Source organism: Micropterus salmoides, unplaced genomic scaffold, assembly GCF_014851395.1.
Source record: "Micropterus salmoides isolate LMB-PRFRI ecotype aquatic unplaced genomic scaffold, ASM1485139v1 Ms_hic_scaffold_18, whole genome shotgun sequence".
Taxonomy (NCBI): Eukaryota; Metazoa; Chordata; class Actinopteri; order Centrarchiformes; family Centrarchidae; genus Micropterus; species Micropterus salmoides.
Genome location: NW_024040928.1, coordinates 6,341,715 through 6,362,941, shown reverse-complemented (window position 1 = coordinate 6,362,941; position 21,227 = coordinate 6,341,715). Strand labels below are relative to the sequence as shown.

At 39.6% G+C, this 21,227-nt stretch overlaps 1 protein-coding gene across 1 annotated transcript; it reads right to left on the bottom strand.

The window, feature by feature from the left end:
- Positions 1-308: 308 nt before the first annotated feature.
- Positions 309-20,258, bottom strand: pnocb (prepronociceptin b). Its single transcript, XM_038727144.1, has 3 exons — positions 20,131-20,258; positions 7,862-8,126; positions 309-1,198 (listed from the first exon to the last, which is right to left on the bottom strand). Exons 2-3 carry the CDS (start codon positions 7,997-7,999, stop codon positions 542-544), a joined length of 795 nt encoding a protein of 264 aa, XP_038583072.1. The 5' UTR covers positions 8,000-8,126; positions 20,131-20,258; the 3' UTR covers positions 309-541.
- Positions 20,259-21,227: the final 969 nt, after the last annotated feature.

Here is a 21,227-nt window from a genome sequence, read left to right as displayed (position 1 = left end):
TGCTGTATCAGCAATATATTATGGTTAAGTTGAAGGCAAACCTTTGTATACGATTTGTTTAGTCCCAAATCAAAATAATGCCATTTTAAAAGGGGAAACCTGCGTAGAAAAACATAAGTCCATTGCATGAGAGCTGGACATTAGTAACAGCTCACATAACCCAAACCACTGAGTGCAAAACACTGCTGTCTCATCCACACATGCATGAAAGTCACGCCCTCAGATCTCACCTCAGGTGAAAAGCTTGCAGTGAATTAGTCTTCCAATCTCATTTGGCCCTTTTTATTATACCGACACACACAAATATATTCAATTGCACTTCTCTATTTCTTTTATTTCACAGGACGGCATGTAAATATGTGTAATAAGAAGGACATCACGGTCAAAACATTCCTTGTTACTTAGAGACACAAAGAAAGGTGCAGCGAAATGGAAGTCTGTTCTTCTGATGACGATGGTGACGTCAAATTGGAATGAGCTTCCGAAAACATGATTGGTTGAGGTAACTGGGGCAGGATTCAGTGAGCGCAACAGGAATACGTTACAGTTTGTTTTGCCTCCAAACCCGAGTTACAGGGATGTTGTTAAACCTGCCGCTGCGGCTGCTCCTCATGCCCAGGTACTGCCTGAGCAGCTGGTTCACCCGTTTCTGACTGTTCCATTTTCGAGCAGATTTACGGACGCCTATGAACCCACCATAGCGCTTTTGTAGGGGCCTCATGGGTGAGCCAATCAGCTTCCTGTATCCATGCCGCCCCCTCTGAAAGCCACCAAAGCGTTTGGATAAGGTGATGGCCTGCGAGCTGTCGTCCTCGTCCCCTTCTAACTGGCTGTCTCTCTCCACATTCCTCTCCTCCCTCAGCTTCCTCTCTTCGTCCGCCATACTGAGATCCAGACCCTGCAGGCCCTCCCCCTCCTCAGAGGATTCCAGCAGTGATGAGTCATACTGGACACTGCGCTGCTCAAAGGGTGTCTCATCCTGATCCCCCTCCTGGAAGCGCTCTGGGGCTGGAGACTGCTGCAGCAGTTCACTGTCCGAGTTCAGGTCAAGAGAGGTCAGCTCCATCTCCTCTCCTGTTCTCTTGAACAGAGCGCCTCCCTCAGAAAGAAAAGGATGGTGCGATAGCTTGACGGCACGTTTGCACACCTCCCATGTGAGTGAAGAGGAGACGTGACCCTCACACTCCAACAAACACACCTGCAGAGGGAGAAGAAAGAGTGATGTGTTAAGGTAAACACAAGAATTCATTTAACTAACTAAAATACTAAGTTAAATACTAAATTAAATAAAGAATGTCCATAATTTAAAATCAACACAATGAAAGACACTGAGACATCATTTGAAGAGTTAAATCCCCACAGGCAGCAACATGAAGGCCTAAGGAAACACAAGGTGGCAATGGCAATGGGAAGTACTCAACATGAGTGAGTTTTTTCATTCCATAGAAACTTTGATAGAATCCAAAAGACTGGACACAGTGTATCAGACAGAAAGTACACAGCAAAAATCAGGGAGATTTTAATTTCATTCACACGCTGTTTTTGATTGGAAACTGAAATATCCTCACTGACATCTTAATTATGTTGTTTTATGCTTTATAGATTACCAAGATACTGCATAACACACCACAGCAGCATAGAACTGTATGTGTTCGGTTGATTGTCCACAATCTTTGATCACTTGTTACTGATACTAACAATTGCATGATAGCAGCTGTCTGTTAGGAGCCAATTAACATTATCAACATGTAAGGTATCTTAGTCAATCCTTAAAGCTCGTTTAATCTGTTTTTTAAGGCCACTTGGGGGCAAAACTCAACATCAAGATGAATATAAAACACCTATTTTGATATATAAAGCCTTTAGTGAAGTTGAAGTTGGTTAGCCTTTTTAGACACCCAGCAGACAAAAAGCGACATTAACATTTATTTGGAGTCGTGTTTCTGGCCACATGAGGAATTTAAGTCCAGTATGGGCTCTCCTTTTAGCTCTGTTTTAGTCTTCACCAAGTCCTGATGAACGTAACTGGCTCTTTAGCTGCTTAATGCACCAGGAAAAAGTTGCAGACCAGAGAACCATAACAACAAGCTGAAAGATGCTAAAATGCTGCATAGAGCTGATGAGAAGCCTTTTCACATTAAAAAGAGTTATTAAAGCAATTTACCATACAAAAATATTAATTTTGTGCAGCTCACAAATGACCACTTCATGTGTGCGAGTTGCTCTATCAGTAATCAGTCAATCGGTGAGGATGGGTGAGCTTAAAAAACTTCATATTAACGACAAAAAAGGAAACAACGGAGTCACACACTGTAGTGCCAGATGCAAAAATGTACTTATTTATCTACTTGAACATGTTAATAAAAGATCGTTGCATTAATTTGAGTGCATGTTTATAAATTGTCCATGGTCAGCATCTCATTTCTGGCATTCAATCACACAACCCAAGAGTGATACGACTTTGCTGTACAACCAGACTTGGGCTATAGAGAAAGACGTCATTTGACCTGGATGACGTATGTGTCATGGGAGTTAATGGGCCCTGCTGTGTTCAGCGTATATGGAAAGTCATGTACCAATATGAGATGTCCATCATTTGAAAATTTGTGACATCTACTTCTGCAAAATGATTGACAGCACAAAATTGGGAGAAATTACAAATCGGTTTGAAGGACAGCGGGTAAATTATGTCCACTTTCTTTTCAGATTGTCTCTTCAACTCTAATGATATTTTTGCTCTTAAAATGATATATACAGTTTTCTGAAAGTGAACTTTTTGTATAAACTTAACGTGCTGAATCACTGACTCTGTGCGGTTCTAATGACCTTCCTGTCTTATTATCATCACACCTGACAGTTAGGCTTCATTCCTGAACACTTTTGGTGGAACAACAACTTTGCCTGGATGGAGGTAAGGACATATAAAGAACATCTGAGTTTTATTTTTGCCTATCTGAAAATAAATTTGCCCTAATATTTAACCTGCTGACTCACTCAAAATAAAACTGCATTAAACATTTATACCTTTAAACGTAAAAAACCAATAAATATATCTGAAAAATAGGCTACAGCTGCTGCACTTTAGAGATTTATGCATACACACCTCTCCCTTCTCCCCTTTCTTAACTCCTGAGCCCTCTGAGATAAATTTCAGTTTGAGGTAAGAAGCAAATCCCATTTACTCATCAAATCTCGCTCAAATGAGATAAATTGCATTGTTATCGGAAAAACTGCTCACATCAAAGGAATGAGAGAGAAGAGGGAGTTCCGCTGTGAATCTATCAACGGAAATTAATTATCCATCGTAAATGAAATAAGCACACCAGGGGATTCTCCACGTCAGATCAATGGAGCAATCTAAAGGAGTTTATGAGTGAGAGGAGATATGTGTGTGTGTGTGTGTGTGTGTGTGTGTGTGTGTGTGTGTGTGCGCGTGTGCGTCGTCATGTGTATATATATACTTATGAGGGCCAGATGATAAAAAGGTTGTGAGAGTCCTCCAAAGTGAGGATGCTTCAAAGGCTTTTTTTGTCAGAAGAGTATAGTTCAGGGTTGGAACTTGAATATAAAGTTTAAATGTGTCTGGGGACCGCATATCCTATACAAATTAGGATTATGTTGTTGTTATGTTAAGGTTAAGAAACTCCTCACTTACAGGGGTGTATCCAGGGGGTGAACAGGGGTGGTAGGGAGTCACCCTTGAAATCTAACTGGCCATCCAGGAGTCTGTACAGATGAATGGCTGATGTTGATACTGCATCCATCAATCCATCACGTTATGTGGTGTCATTCTATCAGTGGTGGAAGAAGTATTCAGATCCCTTACTTTATTAAAAGTAGTAATATCACACTGAGAAAATACTCCACTACAAGTAAAAGTCCTGCAATCAAAACCTTTCTTAAGTAAAAGTATGTCAGCAACAGGATTAATGTTCCTGCTGCATTAATGTGTATGTTGCATTTTACTGCTGTAGATGTTTTAACTCTTTAAGTTTAATCTACAGCAATGCATCGTATTCTACACGGTCCTCATTTGTTTGTAGCATCGCTGTCCTATGAGGACCACGTTATATCTAAACTGAACTTTTCATGCACCAAGAAAAACAGCCCTGTTTCCAGGATGGTTTAAATCATTTATTTAGATTAAGAAGTTGGATCATTTAATCAACCCTTAAAGAAACACTTTATCCTTCAGTTTACCCGAAAATTTCTAATTACGTTACACATTTAGGAGATACAAGGTTTTCACTGGACAGGAAAGGTATGAAAGGTTGTAATCTAAAAAGGTAACTAGTATAAAGCTGACAAATATAGTTGAGTATTTCCATTTTATGCTATAAAGTAGCATAAAATGGGAATACTCAAGTAAAGTACAAGTACCTCAAATTTGTACTTAAGTACAGTATTTGAGTAAATGTACTTGGTTACATCGCACCACTGCATTCTAACAATATGTACCAAAGAGGATAAAAACCATGCAGGATCCTCAAATTTACATTTAAGGGTTAGACCAAAGGGAAGCTGACGTATGGTGATTGGCTTTATGACTTGACAATGTGTGAGGAACAGGCTGTCTGTTTCACAACATTCAGTCTAGTATCTGTAGCATCCTTACTGCTGCAAGTAAGGGGATGAAGGTTAGGGTGGTGGATTGGCATGTAGCACGTCTGACTTTCATGCAGGAGACTTAAGTGTGTCTCCCGCCACGGACCTACAATCAGTGTTTGCCTGTCTATTAACCTTTACCACCATCCTTCCCCACCCTTAATCAAGTGTTGCTTAACCCTAACCATACTGTAACCATTATTTATTTGCCATAACCACAATCTTCCCCTAACCATAACCATACTGTAGTCGTGGAAAGGGGGAATTATTAAACATAACCCAGGATTTTGCAGAATGATCCTGTATTGACATCCTTGTCTGGTGAGATGGCTGATCAATATACAAGAGAGAGAACCAAAACAGCTGGGATCAATGACTAAAACAACTAGTCTAATTGCATCATCATCATCATCATCACCATCATCATACAGCATTGATGTATTTTAGATGCATATGCTAGGTTTCTTTTCACATCATGACATGTGTGATGGAGAAGCTATGCCACATTTTGAACTGTCATTGTTTGGACTTCTACTTGAAGCAAGGGGTTAATATGCTTATAATTGCAGTGGCTTTGCTAGACATTTGTTACAGTAATGGGGCAACTTGTAGGAGAAAACACAAGCAACCAAAGTAGACCACTTAATTCTTTTTGTTTCCAAAGGTATCTCTGTAGCTGCATGTAGTTATATTTTTTAATGCAGGCTGCAGCGCCTACGTGCAAAGGCTATGAAACTAAGCCATAACCCCTTACAGCACAGCACAATCCCCCTAAAGCTTGGTGCTGGAGGTTGAATATTGCGTAGAAACCCCCAAATGCTCAGGCTGGCTGTATATTTAACAACCAGACCCATTGTGCTGTACTATATACTATATATTAGGTTCTGTGTATACTGTACTTATCATAGCTGCTTCACATTTTGGATGTTTGTATATAATGACAGCTAGGTCACATCTCTTCTTACTAGCATGACTTCACTGGTCTATTATTGTCCAGTGTATTACTTAAACTGGTACTTATTGTGTGCATTGACAATAAAGTTCAATCTAAAGTAACATTTTTGCTGTTGGTGTAGTGAAGTGAGGCTTTTTTTCATCTCTGTAAGGTTTTCGTACCAGACAGAATTGTGCCAAATGGTCTCAACAGGTAACAAAATGATTCCTGAGTTTCAGAAAAACACCCAGAAAGGTATGCAAACAACAGCTGCAGCGCAGATAATTAGCACAAATGTGAACAAAAGCTGGCATAGGATTAGCATTACACTATGAATGTATTCAGTGGAAGGGATACCACTATAAATTGCTTGTCTGGATGTGTGTATGGACACGTTTGCGAGTGTGTAGGTGTGTGCACTAATAAATCAATGGATCCTGACATTATAACAAACACTGGTGGCTTCACACACACTCTTTCAGTCTGGAGTGGGAAACAATGGAATTGCTCAGTGGATTCCATCTGTGGCTCCATGGGAAAGCAGCTAACACAATGAGGAGCTGATAAAATGTGTCAGTCACCGATGTAAGCCTCGGCTGATGATACTGAGCAGCAGTCAATTACAGAGTTCTATTACAACTCCCAAAAAGGTCCCAGCTGTCTTTCTCTGCATCATTATCAGCTAAATTAGCCATTCTACTGCTATTCATGGACGCCCACGGACTATTTTTACCCGCTGACGTGTCTCGCACTGTTTGGAAATGAGAACGTGTGCTGCACTCAGGTTTTGGTCTGAGTTCGGAGAGCAGTCGCATTCTGGCAGTGCAGAGGCTGGTATCTTCAGGTTGGTCACGAAGCATTGCACAAGTGCTGTAGACACTTACACAGGCAAATAATCCCCCTCTGCTACGAGACAGAAACAATACCAATATTGTCCTGTTGAAACCATGTATCTCCAAAATGCCAACTGTTAGGGAACTGCAGCTTTGTACTTATGAATTTGTCTGTATTGTTTTGTTTTAGCTTGACTCCCTTTACCAGAAGGGGTTCATCTCTGATCAGTTGGGTAAAGTTTCCTTACTCCATCTGAAGTTATAACCACTTTGCAACAGGTGTAAGTTATTAGATGGATTGCTTTCTCATTTCTTGTGTTGTATCATTTTGTATCATTATTGGTTTCTCAAGTCAAGTCACTGGAGAAAAATATCCTAATATTTTTCTGGCAATAATGAGCCAGCAATTGTTAGTTATGGTTATAGCCCAAAAGTGTACACATTTGGTATAGAAATCATAATCAGTGTGATCTTCTGCTAGGTGTGTGGCTCTAGGGATGGCAATGTTGGTCGGTCCAACACTTTAGTCCAGACTCAAATATCTCAGGAGCCAAAATACTGCGTGAAAAGGCGCCAGATTTGATATGCAGTAATTGCAATATGTGGTAGAAAATTCCAGGATGCCTTCTATAAAAGTATGGTATGTACTCACTGTTTCCAATACGTTTAATAGCATAGCATTTGTTCAAGCATGCCGGTGGGATGAGCTCATGGCATCATGTCACTGGCACTCTGGATAAAACTGTAAATGTCGTCGGTGTTGTCCATCCTTGTGCATGCATAGCAGATAAAAAATGCTTTTTGAACCTTATTTTGGGGCTAAATCATTCAACTATTTCTGCTTTTTTCTGATTTCACTGGTGATTGTATACATGGGTTTTTTTATGTCCCTGGTGACCATTGAAAGTGCAGTTATGGCTCTCTCCCCATTCATTTAGATTAGGGTCTTGATCTTGTTAGTCCCAAATAACTGCGGTGAGGTGTTACCAAGATGACTGCCAAGTGGCGGGGCTTGCCTATATAAGGACTTTGATATAAGTCTGTGTTAACAATGTGCTTTATGTACCACATTTCACTTTCACCTTTTTTGACACTACCACTGGAGGCGCCAAAGATGGACATTTTACATTTTAGTTTTAACTGAAATGTCATATTTATTTATATTCTAGCGTAAAGAGTCATGTTTCAAAATTTAACTGCAAGAGAAACACTATAATCACACTGCTTTCTACCACCATATTATCGCCAATGTACAAAGAGCACACTGTCCTGTCAAACTGTACACAACACATTACACAAAAGCTCTCATCGTGATTGAAAATAACTTTCTCAGACAATCACAAACACACCTCTATCAGGGTGTTAAAGGCTTGGTGCAGCTGTACCCGCATTGACACATGCACTACAGTGTTGACAAGGCATTTAGCGAATGCTCTTATCATCAGTGACTCACAACGACTCCCAGTCACACACGCACACACATGCTCACCATGGTGTTGAAGGCTTGCTGCTGCTGCTGCTGCTGCAGGAGCAGATCGCAGGCCAGACATTCTCCTTGGCAGTCACTGCGCCCAGGAGTGAAGAGACATGCCAGCAGCACCACCAGGTACCACAGAGGGATCTTCATCGCTCAGAACAGCCAGACAGGCAGGGACAAACAGGAGCCCAGCAGGAAGAAGAGAAGAGTCTAAAACCAACAAGTGGGCAACAGCTGGAGAATCAGGGAGCTAAAGCCTACGGGATCTGGGTCCAGCCTACAGGGAGAAAGCAGACAGAATGACAGGAATATTGCATCAGTTCCAATTCATAGAGATCATTAGATGGGTTTTGGGCGGTCAGTCAAAGCGTTGGTGGTGGGAGAGTGTTCAGCCAACACCAGGAGATGGACAATGTGGGTGGGATGGAGAGAGAGCACAACCTGAGGCAATCAATGAGTAAATGGGCATTTTCCAGTGGGCAGGAAACAGCCACTACAGGAGGGACAGCTGGAGGGGTGGATCACTGATCTGCAAATATACATCTGTGCTTTAAAGGATCAGCTTCAAACAAGGACATGGTTCATACCCCGTATCATGGGATTAAGTAGCAACAATTAGTGAGTCTGATGGGAGACGTAAGGAGGGAGAAGGACAGCAACACGGCGCATTGGTGCCGGAATAAAACATGCCAGTTCCAACTAGATAATAGATTTTATATTAAGAATGTTTTTAACACCAGGTATTGTAAAACTGTACCAAATAAAATGTGCGTGGAAGCAGAAGGAAGATGAATAAACTCCTAAGAATCCTGGTATCTCTGGCTCCAGCTACAAATCTGTGAACCAGGTGCACTGACTTTGTTGCTTGACCTCCACTCCTTGACCCCCATCTATCCTGTCACTCACCACCATATAATCCAACATCCAATAACACAGAGATAACAAAGAAAACAGCCGCTCAGAACATCATAGATTGCTTCTGACCATAGACCGCTGCCTCACCAGAACTTGCTGTGGCCTCTGCAGTTTTATGAACCAAGACCATGGCTAAGATGAACCAACGTGCTCCTGCCCTTTATGGTGTGCTCAGTTATAAAAGTGTAGGAAATTTAATGTTTTGTTATTTCAGTAATTATTACTAATAATTGCTCACTTATCCTTTGTTATGTTTAGGCAATATAAAGGTCCCATGTTGAGTCTCAGACCTCTAGGAGGAGGCTGTTTTTCCATGAGTAAGTCCATATTTTGTTTATCTTCCACCCACATGCACACAGGTGACACTATCAAACAAGCAATGTGCCAGCAAAGGCTGAGAAGATTAAGAATACTAGTAAAATGGATGTAAACAATGCTGGATACATTAAAATCAGCTTTGCAAATGTTTTCTGTTTTCTACTGGACCAATTCCAAAACCTTTTGTACCTATTAGTCAGAGGAGTTTGTTGTGTTCATTCTCTTTTCAACTATGTTTTAGTCTCAACCAGCTCCTAAAAAAAAGTCTGCCTCTTTCTTCTTGCTAATTGACCCGCTATGTTTCACCAGCTTGTCTCAAACTGCATCTGTCTGCTGTTTGGTGCTGAAAGTTTTGGGCCGCAAAACCAAAACAAAGAGCAGAAAGATGCTAAAATGCTCCATGTAGCTGACGGGAACTGCAGATTCAGGTGAATATTCTCCATGGGTTTGTCTCTACCAAATACAACTTTCAAGTATGCATAGTCATTTGATTTACTATTAATATTAAAATTATTGATTATAGATCATTTGAAGATCATTTTGAACATATCTACAGTACCCTGGATCACCAGTGAAAGTACAGACTGGTATGCCTACACAACCATTCTTTATAGATGGTAAAAATAAAAAAAATCTAAACAATTCATTGATTTCATGAGCAGTAATGGTCTCTCTGCAAAGCGTCATTGTAGTTTAGGACCTCGTTATTGCTCTTCTTACCATCAAAGTTTCCAATAATAAATAAATTATGACTGAATATCTACTTGGATTTGAATGGAGCATTCATTTCCCACAACTGTTTTCCAGAGTAAACCTCACTGGAGTTCATTGACCAATAAACTAAACTCTGGTAACCTTAGGACATTGTCTCTATTGTCCTTACAACGAGTTTCAGATCAGTTCTTCACAAGAAACTCACAAGACATTTTTAGGAAATTACAGGTCCCACCACCTTTTTACATACAGTGTATCTGCAGCCTATAGATAATAAATTTTGGCAGTATTTATGATTTGTTATGGCTAAAAGTTACTAAATTTAAGTTTACAAGTTTAATTGTGTCCTTAAAATATAGGAAAAAAACTTTGATTTCTTTTTATTGTGAACAGATTGTTGTGTAGTCATGATTTCTACATACATTTAGATGATTAACATATTAAAAATATTACTAATATTAATAGAACTACTAGCTATTAATATTATGTGATATACATTATTAATGGCAGTAACAGCAGGTGCTGTTTAAAGGAACATAATGAGTGCCAATCCTTAATTAAAATGATAGAGCATTACTGCTATTGAAAACAGGTGCCATAACGCTAAAATCAGGTGTGAATAGACTTAGAAAAGGTCAACTTCTCTAAAGCTGAAAAATGAATGTACTGCGGATAAAAGAAAGTTGGATAAAACACGAAGGCTTCTTTTGTAAATGGAAGAATTGCCTTTTGCAAAGTTATGTAACATGTAAAGATGAAAAATTGTTTGCACAGGTTTGATGAAGACAGAGGCGGGTGGCAGAAGTCCCAGCTAGTGGCAGCACAGTCGCACTGTAAAAACATTATATTGATGAGCGTGAATGAAAATCTTTGACAATGCACAGAGTGGGTGTTGGTATTGATGGGTGCGTTCAAGTAAAAATAAATAAATAAGTAAAAACTAGCTCACCGTGACCATTTCTGTTTTACCATATTACCACATGTAGTCAATAGGATATGAAACAGGTCATGTGTGACTCTGGCCCATTTGGAAATATATAAATTGCTTTATTGGAAATCATTAGAGGGACCTATTTGTTTTTTCTTGCTGAGATGTTTTGTGCAATGATCATTTGCTAGCCTGCTGACTAAGCCCATTTGATATTGTTATGTTCTCCCTTAAGTGGCCCTTACTAAGTAAGTTAAACAAATGAGTAAACAGCGCAGTGTGAGTGATGGTGTAGGCCCTGGATCCGCTCCAGCAATATATAGACGTGGCTTTCACGCATTAATAATATTCTACCAGAGTGTATTAACATGAACAGGCATCTGGGACCACTGGGAGCTTTTTGTGAACACTATGACTAATGAACAAAGTGATGCAATGTCTGTCCTAAGCTTTATAATTAGACAATGGGTGTCCATTTGTTGGCCGCCACACATTCAGAGGTTCATATTGGAATACTGTGATTTAGGCTTTTAGCAAAACAATGTGGAACATCAGATCATCTGAGGTACAGCAGCACATTATCAGTGTCCTGCAGACCACTAATATTCTCATAAAGCATGAAACTTTCCTATTTGCAATACAGTATATCAGTATTTTCCAACATTTGTTTCTTCAGTATTTTCAGTACATGTTTCTACGATGATTTCCAGCACTGAATGCACCAGATGTTTAGACACATGCAAGATAAACTTTTCAAAATAGTTGAATTTGAGTGGAAATTTTTTTTATAGCTTTGGGTCAGTTCAATTTATATAGGAAAGTGGAACTGATTGTTTACCAAATTTCCACAATGAGTTAATAATTAATTTGAATTAGCCTGCAGATTTGTTAAAAAAAAGACTTACTGCATCTGGCTTTTGATGAATCTGCATGCATGTGTGCGATTTATATTTGGAAGCTGTTACTGTTAGTGAGAGACAATTGACATGGATATTTAGTGTTAATGGGCCACAGTGTCACCAGTCTGCTGCCTTGAGATGTTTATCGTGGGTGTAGTAGCGTGCTGGTCGTAATGATTTGTATCGGTCAACTCGTTGACACAGGATGGGTTCAAAGTGTTTGCAATTACTCAACGTTTATTTATTACATACTCAAAACAGTTTGCACACCTTTTGTCCCCACACAGTACGCACATGTAACCTTTTACTACTCAATAATACATCCCATTAACAGGAGAGTGTCCTGCTCTGACTTTGCTACATTGAACATGTTTTATGTAGAGTAGTATTCCCAGCAGGATGGCCATTTGCTGAGATGAAGCGGCCATCATTTGGTATGAGACAGTGCGTATGGCAGGTTTCTATTTTTGTTTCTCAGTTTTGGTATAAAAACGCTGGCACGCCTCAGCTGATATTTCAGCAAATACAGATACGTGCAAATGGAAATTCATAGAGAAACAATGATCGGTTTAGGTGAATTTGAGCTGCTTTCTATCTTCCACAGAGAATAAATTAACACGAGACAAACAAGGCAGAGCTCATAGAACATGTTTCCAACCCCTGCTTTTTCATCAATGTGATTTATTAGAAATTAATGTTTTGTCTTTAGCAGTGCGTCACCAGTTACGTAAGTAAAAAAGTAAAAGTCCTTTCAAATTAACAGAATCGTGTCATGTGCTGCCACCCCAAATCATTTCTGCATGTAAAGGGAATTATGGGAGCTGTTTTAAAATATCTGTACACCTTTTGCTACTGAAATGCTTACTTTAAAGGGTATTCACTGATTTGATAACATCACCAGTGTGACAGAAATCCTTTGTTACAAACTGGTACTGTACTTTTGAAAGAAGGGCATTTTGGAAGCAGGGAGGATCAAATGAAAAATGTTATCCAGTTGCATCGTAGGAAGTGCATTATTTATTCTTTTTGGCACTTGGTCCATGTTAGAATCTGAAATTCAGGATAGCTCAGCCTCTGCTACTTCAATTTTTTGAAAATTCTCTTTTTTTCCCTGTATTTTATGAGTCCCCCCAGCTTTATGGGAGTGCAACACTAAATTGCTGGAGTGCACCTTTAATTGACTGAGTTGCTCACTGAAGAGCAGTGAAGGCTAGAGGATATTATTTTGACATGTGATGAACTTTGATAATATCAAGGGTGGAAGTATTTAGGTCAAGAGGAGAGTTTGGCTCTTGAAAATCAGGAATGAAGAGAAACCCTGAATAATATCATAAGATAAGAATTACGTGGTGTAAAATAGTAATTTGTAATCGGGACACTTCATTACATGGGAATCCAGTGACCTGACAATAGAAAGTTAAATCTTATTGGGAATTTATACCGTAACGAAAACTCAAGTACCACTGGACTAGTAAAACAGCATCAATGTGTTACAAATAGTAATTTTAGAGTAATTATAATGATGAAGGTAATCAGTTATCTACTATGGTTGACTTTAAAATATAGGCCTACATTCCTTGGTTATCACGCTTCCCTTGGCATGCATGGATTACCAAATTAGCCTATCATTGTGTTCAAGAGCTCCTGACAGCCAGAGGCCAGAAAGAGTCACAACTTTTCCACATCTCAATAACTTCAAATTGAATCTGAGCCTTTAACATCTGTGGCACTTTGAGCCATGAACATACACACTCCTCTCTCTGCTCTATTTCAGTATTGATATAGTTCTTGGTCTTGATATTGCCACTGGTCCACTTTAGCCACCCTTGCCTATAAATTCACATACTATTTCAGTTATCTTTAACATTTCATATCATTTGCATAATCTATCTGACAAAGCAGGCAATTGACTGGGCGCATGGGGGTGATATATGATGTACTGTACCCGGATAAAGCGGTGAACGCTGGGGTAGGCAGGCCTCTGCACACCAGGCTTTCCCCCAGGGTACCAACGCAGCATAATCCATCCAGAAGTCTGGGAACTCATTCCAGGAAGTTTTTTTAAAAGTAGATCATAATTTGAAAATATAAACAACCTTGCCCATCTAAATGAATGCTCAAAAAAAGCAAAAAAGAAAATGGACTGTAGCAAAGGACCTGACTTCCCTCTAGATGAGTCTTTCCATCTTGCACAAATGAATGCTTTTACCCAGTTCTCTCCAAAACAAATCTACTGTTGTGTGCTTCCATTAGAGCTAACTAAGACCCTGAGATAGTGACGTGTTTTGAGACAAAATGTTTTACCCTTTCAGTCAAACAGGAAGCAATCAGCGCATTAATAAAAGGCCTATCTTATGCATTTAGTTTTGTTTTCTGAGAACATTTTGTGTTGAAAGGAGGAGCAGGAAAATCTGGAGTGTTCCAGCAGTTTTACTGTCCCTTAAGGGATTGCATGAAAATTATTAGGGGAAGTGGGGGAGTCAGAAAAGGGGGAGATGTCAATTTTTTGTTGAATGAAGGGTAGAAGTAATTTTTGGGAGAGCAAGGAGGGGTCTTTTTCTCAAAAATCAACTGTCCTGACATATTAAGGATATGGTTCAGTGTTTTTCCCAAGCCAAAGAGAGGGTCCAAAGAAAATTTAAATAACACAAAGTGGGTGTTAATTTTTAATAGCATGAAATATTAGATTCAGCCCCCCTCTCAACCCCAATCCTTTTTGTACAAAATATATACCCTTTTGTGTTTCTAGCGAAATCCACCGAGTGAATGAATGAGGGCTGGATCCAAGAGGCCTGTGCACCGTGTACAAAGTTACAAAGTGAAGTGTATTAATAAAGCTAATGGTGGGATAAATTAGCATTAGCGGCTTAAATGAAGCGTGAAGAGGGGGCCAAGGTGTCATGAATGTGAGTGGGGGAGAAGAAAAGCTCTGTGCTGTCTCTGACAAAGCTCTGACTCACTCTATCTCATCCATTAGTCGTCTGCATGAAGCTTGAAAACACAAAGGAGCCTGCTAATGCATAGATAACCTAGGGGTCTCTCTCTCTGTTTCCTACTTGCTCCCTCTTTTGCATCCACTTTCCTGTTCATGTTGATCCAGTCTTGCCTCCACGCTCCCTTTCTCCGTCCACTCATCTCCCAGTGTATCTCCTTCTACACTTCCACATCTGCGAGATCTTTTGTCTTTAAGGACTTATTGCAAAGGTTTCCAGTCTCTTTCACTAGTGTGTAGATCTTTACTCCCCTTCATTAAGGCCAAGCTGGAGCCAGGAGCCACCAAAGATGGATGGCATGAAGATGTGGTCACTTTGTAAGGGGGAAAATGATTAAAATTCCTGTTCTACCTATTACATCTCATGGGCCATTAATTGTACTTGATTAATCCTTTATAACCTGAGGAGATTCATGAGTGTTTTATAACCTTACACTCTGTGATCGCTTGTTGAAAATGCGTTGACTTGAGATAATGGGCCAATAAAGTGTGGTTTAGTGTGTGAATGGAGAATGGAGAGAGACAAAGACAGGCCTCACAATACCAATTCAAAATTCATAGTTTCTCCAATTTGGTTTGGATACATTTTCCTGGGCGCTTTTTATTTTGCTTGTCCAAGTTTTAATACCAGTCTCTGAGTTTTCTTCTAATACGATGGAGGTAAATTAAATGTTGTTTGAGAAGCTCATGAAAAAGAAAACATTTCACTGTCATTAGCACTATTTGTTTGGCAGAAACTAGTGTTGTGGAAAACTTGTCCCACCAAGGTCTGTGAATGATCCAGAGTAAGAGGGACATTTTTATTTAAGAACATGCTGCTGTTGAAATTTCCAGAACCTCGCAATATAAAACCAAGACTATCTACATTTTTTTGTCATTTTTGGTGAACCGAGATAGGAAAGGTGGCTCTTTCACCTGGAATTGCAGTTGTGTGACAAGTGAGCAAACTCTATCTGCTGTGGAAGACTGCAGGATGTGGTTGAAAGCTAAGGAAAAGGGTAGTAAGTGGATCTTTCGGTTATATTTCTTTTACCCACATTACTGACACACTTCTGTTAGTCATGGACAAGGGAACCATGTTGGTGCCTTTTCTTCCTCCTCCTCCTCAGCTTGGTGAACTTCACAATCTTGTTCAAGTTCAAGTCCAGCTCACAGCTAATCACCCTCCGTTTGTTCCTGGTCTATGTCATTCTCAGCTTTTTAGAAACCTATGTAAAGCAAAATAAGTATTTGCTTTTGTTATCCTAAAATGGTCTCAGGCTGCCGGCCTGTCTACATTAGCACACAGAAATAAGAATTTAAACTACTTCTGCTCCCACTTTTACTACAGAATCAACCCTGTGAAGGGCTGTTAAACTTAAATGAGTTATGCTGATGTGGCCAAGCTTAAGCTTACTGTATCTTAAACCATTTAGTCTTCTAAATCAGTCTCCTTGCAACATATTAGTGCTCATCATGTGGTGACTCATCAGGCTAGCCTCTTGACATGAGATACCGTGTCCCTCATGGGTCACTAATTGCCTGCAATTAGACTGCACTCAATACACTCATTTAAAATTCCAACCATAACTGACTTATTTTCAGATAGTTTTTTTTGTTATTCTCTTTCCAGAATGTATGAGGAACAGTTATTTCTGTTCCAGCCTACTGAAGTGCTTGTTTTAACAGGCTCAGATTGTTATTTCAAGTGTCTGAGAACATTGTGGGAATCCCTATAGATATATACCTTTTTTTAAAGAGTAAGATCCTTTTTGTTTAAGTGCAAACAGTCACTATATCGCACTTGTCAAAAAAGCCACCAGACTCCCTTGACAAAACCAGTAATTATACCTCGAAGAACACAGGAGTTGCCTCTGTCACTAAGTTTTTTTTTGTGTTATTGTGTAAAACACCAAAGTCACACAATAACATAAACTAATAGATAGAGGCAGCAGTAGACCCTAGAGGCAAAATTACTATTTTTGTCAAAGGAGTCTGGTGGCTTTGATGCAAATAATGTTCCTGCTATCTAAATCCAGCCATGCATTGACATTAACAGGATGTGTGTTTAACAGTTTATTTATCAATTGTTAAGTCTGTAAAACCACAGAAACTTGTGGTTTGAAAATGTCCAAAGAGATATCTTCAAATTTCTTTATTTTTCCAAGATAGATATACAATTTACAGTCGTAAAGAAAAGCTGAAATTAGAAAATGTTAATGCTCAAGTAATTAATCATTTATTCAAACTGATGTTCCTACCAACTCAAAACTCAGCTCTTCAGTGTCAAAATCAAGAAAACAAGTTAGTCTTCAAAAACCCTTCAGTCTGAGCAGGATTTACACACACAGCCACAGCATGTGAGTTTAGAGGACCAGGAGCAGGAGGAGGTGTGCTTGCAGTTGTGCCCTTCCTCACAGGAAGGATCCTGAAAATGACTAATCTGGGAGAACGAGCTTAATCCGATTTAGACGTGTCTTCCACAGCTGCACAAGATTTCATTGTACCTATTACCTGCCTCGTTGCAGCAGTCAAGTCTAGTTATTGTCACACAGAAGCAGAATTGACAGACTATGAAGATCAAAAAAGGGAAAGGTCAAGAGTAAAGGGCATTGAGGTCATTATGAGGATGCTTTTTATGTAGCTAAATTTAAGCATATAAAGACGAAAAGTGCAATAGGGTTTTTTTTCACTTTATCCATTTTTTATCTCTCAAATTCTCTTTGTCTTACTGTAATCATATCTACTGGAAGAATCACAATTTCAGCTCCTGGATAACTATGTGCCTTTAGGAAATCTTATCTTACGTAGACTGAAGAGCACACAAACTGAGTGAAAACTTCCTAAACTGCATCTTTTTTTCTCCACCCACATAAACTATAATACTCTCTCATACACAGTCATACAAACATTAAGTGGAGATATGATCGGCTTTTTATTCATATTCAGTTCCTTCTGAGGGATTGTCATATCAGATCAATTGAGCATATCATTACTATTGTTTCCATCAACTGTTCTCGCAGGGTTTCTTTAATTGGGATTTGAGAACATATTTGCACCTGAGGGTAGACTCTCAACTGGGTGACATCACTGAAATCATTGCCAGCATCAGATATGTCCTTCATAGGAGGAAATCACACCAGCAATCACCTCATTTAGTCTCCATAAAGCTGTGTCAACAGGCCCCAAATAATATTCTCCCAGTGTAGTTCAACTTAGATGATAGCACACTGAGAGAGAGCAGAGTGCAGTGCAGACACGTCGCCTTTCAGTTTGGCTGATAAACTGCCACACCGGCTGAAGCAGATGCAGGATTAGATGTATGGGAGTCTGTGGGAGAAGGGGGCTTTGGAAGAAAAAGGATGGACACTGTTTGCGACTGCAGATAAGTGCATACTTTGCACCCATATCATTCCCCAAAGTCGTAGAGGGAGTTCAGGTTATTTGGTTATTTTTTGATACTTTTGTAAGACCAGAATAGGAAGTCACATGAACTGACATGGGGGGAAATGTTCCATGATACCGAAATTGAGCCAAGCCATCTAAAATACAAAAGTGTCAAAACTAAATCAGCTCTTGACCTTTGGATAACAAAGGTTTTCACACAAGATGTACATTACACCCTTAATGATGCACTTAATCATGCAGTGTTACTTCCCACCAGCCTCAGACCGTATAGCTGAAATTCTGCAGTGTTAGGCAGCTGACATGTTGTCATCATTGATCTGGTTGCTGTTAAACTGCGTTGACACCTGCACTAATCCATTGGACACGGAGCCAGGGGAAAGCAATCTAGCACAGCCAGACAAGCGCCCTACTTTTATCAAGGTGAGGACAGTGAAGCCGGAAAAAGTGATGAACTGCAAAATACTTGTGCATGGGAGGGCAACAGATACGGGAATATCAGGTAACTTTGCCATTCTTACTCCACAGTAAATCATTCTCTGATCGGGATGAAGATTTGTATATGTTAAACACTACAAGCAATCTTAATGAATATTGACAGAGAGGTCAAAAATTGTCAACAGTATAATCAGTTCAATCCTAGTGTAGGCAGCAGCAATCCTGCAAGCTGTTTTTTTTTCAGCTGATTAGAGAAAAAATGCTCACGATGTACTGGCAAAGCGAGTCGTGACATTCTTTGCCAATAACGTGAGGTAGGATTAAATTAAACCAGTTTTAGATTTAAAAGAAATACAGAATCATATTTACAGAAATTAGATTTGTTTTTATGGACCTTTGCCTGATCTATTTCTGAATATTAAAACAACCAAATATTGATAGGTGTACATATGGAACATATTTATATAGTTTTGGGGGGGTATTTTCAAAACATTTTTCTTTTCTTAAACAAGGGTTTCCTTTTTTTATATGGCATACATTTTTCACAAAATGAATACAAAGAAGGGAAATAACATTAATCAGAAATTGCTTGACTCTAAACACTTAAGTCACTTAAACACATTTCACACAGTTCTTATTAGTCTGAAATACCTCTAAATTACTGCATCTGTCTCTGTCCTGTAAACATGTTCCAATCTTTATTAAACATTTCCCCAGTGTGGAGTAATTTATCTGTGAATGGCACATTAACCACCCATTCTTTCCCCCTTTCTGCGCGAGTATCGTCTTTACTGATAATGGGAAAAGATTATGCACATTCATTACCATTATCATTAAAATCATCATTATCTTTCGCTTAGCATAATAACAGTATTCAACTGATCCACATCTCCAGCCTTTTCACTACTTGTTTGGTTTGACACAGGAGCTGCTTTAGGAAAATATAAGAGCCTTTGTCCATTTTTTCTTTGAAGCTTTTGTGTGATGTATTTAATCTGACATACAAAACTCTATGATCAATCATAAGAGCAAACCATAAATAAGCTGCTTTTGGAGTGGCATTCACTGACCAGTGCTGTTAATAAATTCAGCTTAAATATTAGAACAAAATAAGGACTGAAAATGCATTTTTATATTTGCTTTTTTATCAGTTTCTCATTTATTTGTGTAGTTTCTTACATACTCTCAGCACAATACAAAGTGCAGCTGAGTAACTAACTGCTTTCTCAGCACGATCTGGGACTTTCGCTCTTATTAATTAAGTAGTAATCAGGTGCGATGTGGGTACTGCTGACGGTGACTGTGGTACCTTTAGAGTCGCAGGGAAACAATCAGAGTCATGGGGGAAAAAAGGTTACTTCAGGTGAGATAGGTTATTATTACAGAATCACCCCAGAGGTCAAATTCCAAAATCACAGAGCCAGAAACAGATAAAGCAGAAACGACCGACTCAATAAAAAAGGGAATGAAAGAGCGAGAATCCTAACAGTGGTTGTCCTTAAACAACAGTATTCCCCCGGGATCTATGAGCCAGTTTGTGCATACAAGCGATCCTTTCCCAATTAAGTGTTTTCTCATCTCTAAACAATTGTCTTTTCTCTGCTCTTAATTTAATACATTTAACTGCACAATCTCTACACACAGGAAAGCTCACACTCACATGAAAAAAAGTCACACTTGAGTACTTCCTTACCTGTATCTGTGACGTAAAGATATTCTCTCTCGGTCCTCCTTCTGTGGCTACAGGAGAGTTTGGTGGCTCAGCTCGTATCCTTAGGCTAAGGGTTTCAACAACTGAATGCGTGCCTCCTCTGAGGCTTCTTATAATGGCACACCCCTTCCCTCCTGGCTCAACCCCCCACCCCCACTCCTCCCCTTCTCCTGTGTATCACCATTCACATCATCATAGCGGAATAGAGGAGAGCTAGAGAGAGGGTGGATTCCCCAATTCTGTTACGCACAAACCCCGGACAGCCACACAAACCATGGCCCCGCGCTGACGTAGTAAGCATTGCCTACGCCACCAGTTTCATCTTCATTGAGCCAACTAATGGGGCTCTAAAAATACGCATCATCCACTGTGAGATTGATCCAGAATTCCTATGTCTAAAGGGCCCATAAAACCCATAACCTCGACGCCAACCTGCTGCCAAGGCCAGGGACACAATAGCACTCTGAATCAGATGTTTATTCCAGAAATGCAAGTGAGAAGAGCAGTGCCATGGAGATGATCATGGATCAATATGGTTGTTTGTGCTGGGACAGTGAAAAACAAGTCTTGTTTTGCTGGTGGTGATGGCACCTGATTAGGAGACTTTATTCTTCTTCTCAATTAAATAATGAGCACTGTAGAGAAGAGCAGTCAATGGATAGAGCATGCAGTCAGCCTGGGTCTGAAGACAGGAAGTTAGTATGAGTCATGAAGGAGATTTCGGGATGGAAAACAAGACCTGAGAGCTTTCTCTGTAGAATATGATATGTTACACATGCTGAATGTTACATGTTCACTTAAGGTGATGATGATGATGTTAACCAGAAGAAGCAAATAAGAAAGACAGAAACATCTAATATATAATTGGTAGTATAAGAACTATGTATGTTATGTGAAAACAAAGGGATCACTCGTATTGATGAACCTACTGAGAATTATCGCCTGAATTTGCAGCTCCCCTCAGCTTTACAGGTCTTTAAAGTAAGTTTCAGTTAATCATTCAGCTGTACACTACAGCTCCAAATAGCAGACAGGCACAGTTAGAGACTAGCTGGTAAACATAGTGGAGCATTTAGCAG